This window comes from Mus caroli, chromosome 14 (assembly GCF_900094665.2).
Source record: "Mus caroli chromosome 14, CAROLI_EIJ_v1.1, whole genome shotgun sequence".
Classification (NCBI taxonomy): Eukaryota; Metazoa; Chordata; class Mammalia; order Rodentia; family Muridae; genus Mus; species Mus caroli.
In genome coordinates, this window is record NC_034583.1 from 48,942,830 (window position 1) to 48,949,946 (window position 7,117).

The 7,117-nt window shown below is 50.3% G+C and overlaps 1 protein-coding gene across 1 annotated transcript in view; it reads right to left on the reverse strand.

Annotated features, from left to right (window-relative positions):
- Window positions 1-7,117, reverse strand: part of Lats2 (large tumor suppressor kinase 2) — a 56,432-nt gene that overhangs the window by 6,540 nt on the left and 42,775 nt on the right. Inside the window, exons 3-5 of the mRNA XM_021182563.2 lie at window positions 5,410-5,542; window positions 2,177-3,477; window positions 327-909 (exon numbers count right to left, since the gene is read on the reverse strand). Of these exons, the coding sequence (XP_021038222.1) occupies window positions 327-909; window positions 2,177-3,477; window positions 5,410-5,542 (2,017 nt within the window). The remainder of the gene's footprint in view (window positions 1-326; window positions 910-2,176; window positions 3,478-5,409; window positions 5,543-7,117) is intronic.

A 7,117-nucleotide genomic window follows, 5' to 3' on the forward strand; every position in this document is an offset into this window, starting at 1 on the left:
TGTCCTGGAACTCACTTTGTAGACCAGGCTGGCCTCGAACTCAGAAATCCGCCTGCCTCTGCCTCCCAAGTGCTGGGATTAAAGGCGTGCGCCACCACCCTCAGCTCAAAGTTTCTTTTAATAGGGTAGTGTGGTGATTTTTTTTTTAAATCAAAGCCTTTAGTGGTCAAGAAAATTCAGTAAGAAAGTCCACTAACAAAGCAATTGGCTTCATGCATGCTCTCCTACTCCTTTATAAAAGGAAGTATGCCCCACCAAGTTACAGTAACAAAGTGTGTGTGTGTATGTGTGTGTAGGAGGTGCACACAGTAGGTCTGAAGCAGTACCTTTCTGGTAGTACTTGGAATTGTGAGTCCACCTGAATCCAGTGCAGAGGCCAAAATCTGTCAGCTTAATATGACCATCCAGGTCGATGAGGATGTTGTCAGGCTTGATGTCCCGGTGGATAAAGCCCATCTTGTGGACACTTTCGATGGCCAGGGTCAACTCTGCAATGTAGAAGCGGGCCAGGTGCTCAGGAAAGACCTCCATCCTGATCAGCAGGCTCATCATATCCCCGCCTGGTATGTAGTCCATCACAAAGTACAGGCTGTCTTTGTCCTGGAAGGAGTAGTAGAGTTTGACCACCCACTCATTGTCTGCTTCAGCCAGGATGTCCCTCTCAGCCTTGACATGGGCCACTTGATTCCGGTTCAGGACATCTTTCTTCCTGAGAGTCTTCATAGCGTACAGAGCATGAGTGTCCACCTTACAGGCGAGGCACACTTCCCCAAACGCACCGACGCCCAGAGTCTTGATTTTCACAAACATGGACTTGTCCATCTTGGCCCTCTTCAGCCGGTTGTAGTTAGACTCCTTCTGGTAGAGGATCTTCCTCATCTGCTCCTGCTCAGCCTCACAGAGCCCAGCCTGTACACAAGGAAAATCAAAGGCCTGTTATATGGACCCCACAGCAGCCGAGTGCATGGGCGGGTCTGCCTTCAAGCAGTGAGGACCCTTCAGAAGGAAGAGACTAGGTCTACCAGGCTACACAAAAGACACCAGCCAGCCTCAGTTTCTACATAAGGATGGCGACATCTACCTCTATATGGAACATTCATCCACATACGTGCAAATATGATATCCAAAGAAAAGTCTTTTTCTAGTTGATTTACATCCTAAAAAGCAAGGAAAACCACTACTACTTAGAAAAAAAAAGTCCTGTGGAAAACATTCCTAGAATCCATAATCTAGCTAATATTTCAGTAGTTCAAAGAAAATAGGAAAACAGAAAACAAGCAATGACTCTGGGCCAAAAGGAAATGAGAACACAAACTTAAGTCCTAGACTCTGAAATGACTAATTTATGTGATGTAAAGTTACTGTGATGTAAATTTAAAATGTCATTAAAAAGCACCGTCTATATTACTTTACAGTGTCAATTCCAGAACACTGAGAACAACCACTGGGGCTGGAGAGCTGGCGCTGTGGTTGGGAGCACTGGCTGCTCTTCCAGGGGATCTATTTCCATCCTCAGAACTCACATGGCAGCACCACTGCCTGTGACTTCAGTCCCAGGGGACCCAATGCCTTCCTCTGGCCCTCAGAGGCACAAACGTGTTTGTACAGACAAACACGCAGGCAAAATACTCACACACGTGAAAAAAATAAATAAATCTAAAATAAAACAAAACAACACACACAGTGCAAGGATGAAAAAAAAAAAAAAACAGTACCAAAAGCAAACAAAATAAAACAAAACAACACAAAATAACAGCTACATCCTGAGCTAGGTACTGGGAATACCCACAACCCTGGCAGGACTGGGAGACCATTCAGTGGGGGCTGCGGATAAAGACACTGTCTCACAGAGGCTAACCCAAACCACTATTTACTAATTTGGATTACTGAACCAATGATATTGTATATTTCTCTAACATATCTCATTATGAAAACATTCTTCATCCTTCCAGAATGTTAACAGAAGTTCATCCTGGATGTGCTTTCTCCAAGAGTAAGGACACAGCACACTGATTAACTTGTTAGCAGGGTCCTCATCTGAGGGTGGGGGAAGGAGAAGGGGGGCCACGCACTGCAGCTTGGCTTCTCCCCGTGTCTGAGATGGGTGTGTGCTGAAGGTGGCTGCTACAGAGTAAAGGGGAGCTGGGAACGCAGTAAGAAGGGGGTGAGAAATTACCTTGGCCATTTCCTGCTCCAGCTGTAGCCTCCGGCTGACTTTCTGCTGGTAGGTTTTGATGACATTCTCCACGTGTTGCTCCATGAAGAATTTGAAGGCATAAGGGGAGTAACTCTTGATGCGAGACTCTCTCTTCTCTTCATCCCTGCTATTCTTGCGGACAGGCACCGGGGAGGTCTGGATCTGCTTTTTGTCTCTGCCAGCTTTGTCTCCCTTCGCACCTTTGTGGCTCTTGTCATTCCTGTCTTGCTCAGTGCCCCCTCGCAGACTCTGCTCCACACTGGTGCACAGGCTGTCCAGGTCCACGCTGTACTGCTCAGATTTACTGGGCAGCAGCAAGTGCTTTGGGTACGGAGGCGGTGGGCACCTGCGCTCAGAGCCACCATAGTCCACATCCAGTGGGTGTGGGCCTGCGCTGCCCTCCTTCGTCTCCAGGCTCTCGGTGGCAGGTGCTGTGGGTGCAGCCACCCAGGCGGGGTGCGAGGGCCCCACGGCTGTCTGGGGCTCGGGCCGCAGCACACGCACGCTCTTCACAGGGTGAAGGATGTGTGCAGCCGTCACAGCGGTGACCGTGTTGGGGGCAGGCAGTGAGGGCTCGGGTTGTGGGTTGTTGAAGGAGTTGGTCCTGCTGGGGCCAGCCCGGAAAGCCACATGCGGCCGCGAGGCCTCTAGACCCTGCTTCTGCAGCGAGTCACGGCGTGCCAGTGGAGCTGCAGACCAGGGCACCGCAGAGCCCAGCTCGTACAAGTCAGCATTGAGGCTGTTCCTGGACGGTGCCAGCACAGCCTGTGCAGAGCTTTCGCCAGTAAACGTGGGACCCCGGGTGCCCAACACATGTAATGGGTGGGCCCCAGGTGGGGTAGCCGCCGGCTTGTGGTGCGAGGCAGTGTACAGCCCAGCATGAGCAGGAAAGGTGAGGCTGGCGGGAGGGCCACCCTGGGTCTTGGCCATGCTGGAATAGGCATCTGGTGGCGTCTTGCTCTGGAAGGAGGGACTGCGCTGCACCCCATACCCAGGCTGCTCCGATAGTAGATGACCACGACCATAGTGTGTGCCCGGGAAGTGCGCACTCGGCTCCACTGCTGTGCTGTACCCTTTGGGAGGATGCTGGTGAGCCTGGGCACCGTGGGTGCCGGCTCCAGCTCCAGGGAAGAGAAAGTCTAAATATTGCCGCGGCACCTCCTCCAGTGCGGCAGGGCCCTCGTAGTTTGCACCACCCAGCTGGTGGTAGGATGGGAGTGCTTCCCCTGTGCCCTCGAAACTGGGCCGCCGAGTCACCGGGGCGGGCGCCAGGCCCTTTCCTAGAGAGGAAAGAGTGAGAAGTCAGCCTCAGAGCACATGGTGGGCTGCTACTTGCAGGTTGATTCTCAGAGTAGCCTTATCTTTGGGGCTAGGCAAATATATAAGGTCTTCTACTCAAGATTCCCGGCAGGGTATGTCCAGTACCAGCAGAAATTTGTCACACTAAAGTGGCACACAAGGTAGGGGAAAATGGATCATGGGGCTGAAGGTCAAAGAGCAAATGGGAAGGCTATGTATGGGCCAGAGTGGGTACAGTGCCTTAAACGACTCGGCTCCTAAGGTCAGGCTCGGCCATGCGAGGGGACCTGGACAGCCAACAGGGTTTTCTCCATGACAGGCAGTTATTTGGGAGGAGCCAAGTTTATGTATTGTCATGTTTAGAAAGTCTACTTTTCCTAACAAAGGGCAGAATTGTACTCACTGTCCAAATATTCATTTTCCTTTCATTTATTTTCCAAATTAAAGCTCTGTTGGGTTTCTTTCTTTTCTTTTCTTTCTTTCTTTCTTTATTTATTTATTTGAGTTTTTCGAGACAGGGTTTCTCTGTGTAGCCCTAGCTGTCCTGGAACTCAGAAATCTACCTCCCTCTGCCTCTGCCTCCCAAGTGCTGGGGTTAAAGGCATGTGCCACCACTGCGTGGCAGTTTCTTTAAGGACAAACAAAGTGATCTATCCCCAACATTAAGTAAGAACAGAATGATGGAGAGGAGATGGAGAAATGGCTCCGGAAGGTAAAAGTGCAGAGAACCCGAGTTTGGTTCCCAGCATCCATGTCAGGAAGCTCCCAACTGCCTGGGACTCCAGCCTTAGGGGGATTCTGCCCTGCAAAATATTTGCAATCAAGTGCACTGTTCCCATTAAAAACAAAAATATTTTTTAAATTCCTTAACAAAAAAAAAAAAAACCAATCTACAAAGAGTCCCTCTCTTGACCAACACCGAGACACACAGACGGCTGCTGCTTCCTTATCCCGACTTCTCCATTTTGAAACTCTCTTCTCATTTAAAGCAGCTGCCTGGAAAGGACAAAGGCTCCTTTCATCTCCTACAGACTCCTCTGCTCTGCTAGATCTGGCCCTGAATCCTCAAATCCAAAGTCAGGGTCTTATCCACTCATAGGGATAAGCCCCGCCCCGCCCCACCCCATCCCACCGCTAACACACACCTGACAGAAATTACTCAGCAGCCTTGGCACTGAACAGGAGTTACAGCTGATGGAGGGCTTTGTGTTGCCTGGGCTGAGCAAATGTGGCTAGCACAACACACCAAAAACAAGAAGGCAGACAGTGGCTACGGAGCTGGGCCCGTTCCCTGCAGCACCATTCTCCAGGACAGACTCCTGAACCAGCTAGGAGCTGGTGAGGGAATTTCTTGTCTCAAGAAACCAGAACTGTGCACCCCCCACCACAGCGCAAACCCTTGGGAAGCCCTTACAATGTCCTCATTCACCACGGGAAGCCTTTACTGCAGGTCTTCCATGGAGCAGGGATTACATAAACCCACCATCATGCCCCAGGAACCACAGACCATCTATCTACTCCATCTCTGGAGAGGAACATCACAACCGGCCCCTTCCAAAGCTGACACACTGCTCACCGCTGCAGGCCTTGAGAGCTGCCTGCTGTTGAATGTGAGGAAAAAAAAATGTGGTTTTGATAAGCCTCTCTTTTCAAAGACCTTAAGCCCAATAAAAGATTTTTAAAATTTCAACTCTTAACTCTTTTTTTCCCTGAAAGATAGAAATATTCAGCAGACACACGAACTCTCTAGACAGTAACACAGGCTGCTGTAAAGGGATATGGGGGGGGGGCGGGGGGGTGTCATGTGAACACCTAGGTTAAATTCCAGGGTTGACTAGGTCTGGTTCTTTGTGCAGGCCTCCTGCTCTCAGACCACACGCCTTTTCCTATGACACACTGTACAGTAGCCTCACCTGGGGAGGTCTGCTTGATGACTCGCACAATCTGCTCATTCCTGGGGTCCAGGTAGCCCATCTTACTGATGTACTCCAGGGCGGCTTCAATACTCCTACTGCCTGTCTGCTTGAGCGCTCTGCCAGCCATCTCCTAGGAAGGAAGCAAGGGATGTCACCATCGTCATCGTCGTCGTCATCATCTTCTTCACTACCACAAAGCCACCTGTGCCTCCTCTTTGTGGCTGCTGGGACCCTATCAGGTGCTGAGATGACCGTTGGGATCATATGCACATATTACATCATGGACCTTGACACAAGAGCTTGTGTCAAAAATGTGCGGGGTCTCTGATAGTTGGCCTGAAAGAGACTCAGGCTCTTTAAAGAACTTCAGTGATGGGGCTGGGGAGATAACACACTGGCTGTTCTTTCAGAGGTCCTGAATTCAATTCTCAGCAAACACGTGGTAGCTCACAACTATCTATAGTGGGGTCTGATGCCTTCTTTGGGCATGCAGGTATACATGCAGACAGAGCACTCACAGGAAGGAATGAAGGAATGAAGGGAGGAAGGGAGGGAGGGAGGAACTTTAGTGACTGGCTTGGTGGATCCAGATTGAAGCTACGAAGACATGTTACCTTAGAGGAGATCCCAGTTCATCTCTGTGCTAACTCTGGGATCCCTGGAAATGCCTGGATGGGCACATTTATGAGACATTTACTGAATGCCTCCTGTTGACAATGTCCTCTGCTATCTACAGCAGTTAAGGAGTTGCCCAAGACAGTCTTTATAAAGCCCCTGGAGCTCTGTCCACATCCATACAGCTCTGTCCCTTAAAAGTGTTTGCAGAATGAACACGCAACAGGAGAGGGCAGTGACGTTACCATGAATTGAAAAGATGGTTCCCGACTACCCAGGGAAAGCATAGATCCTTTCAAAGACAGATGTACTTGGAAAAGGTGGAAAGCCCATCCAAGTGGAGACAGTTACTCAGGGCTGATGGGCTAGACAGAAAGGAGTTGTATGTGGGGCACACCAGGAGGGTAGTGGCAACACCCAGGCACATGTAATATGACAGGGAACCCCCACCTAGGGTTGGGCTATCACTGGCTTTGCCTATTTGTATTATCAAGGGAACTGTCAAACACAGACACACATAATCTGAAGATGAGGCTGGGGGCAACAAGGGGTACAGAGCTTCAGGCACTCTGGGGCAGAGATGAAGGAAGCAGAAGGTGACATGGCCAGGCAGCTAAGAGAAGAAGCACTGAGAGGGGTAGGTTTTGGTGAGAATGGTAGGCAGTTAGGGGACATGGAGGGCTGGTTAGCAGTAGGCAGTCTAGCCGCAGAACAGAGAAGTACTACCCTCACTGTTCCTGGCCAGGCCTGATGATACCTGGCCATTTATCCCAGTCCACTTCCTTAAGACTGGGAGAGGAGCTGAGCGTAGTGGTGCACGCCTTTAATCCCAGCACTTCGGGAGGCAGAGGCAGGCGGACTTCTGAGTTCGAGGCCAGCCTGGTCTACAAAGTGAGTTCCAGGACAGCCAGGGCTATACAGAGAAACCCTGTCTCGAAAAATATATATATATATGTTGCTCTTAACCGGAGCCATCCCTCCAGCCCCTCCCCATTTCTCCTCCTTACTTCCCTGTATTCTGACCCTGTTGCTGTGGTTAGGGAGAGGAAGAAACACAAGATAACATTGTGTCATGCCCGGCACCACACAG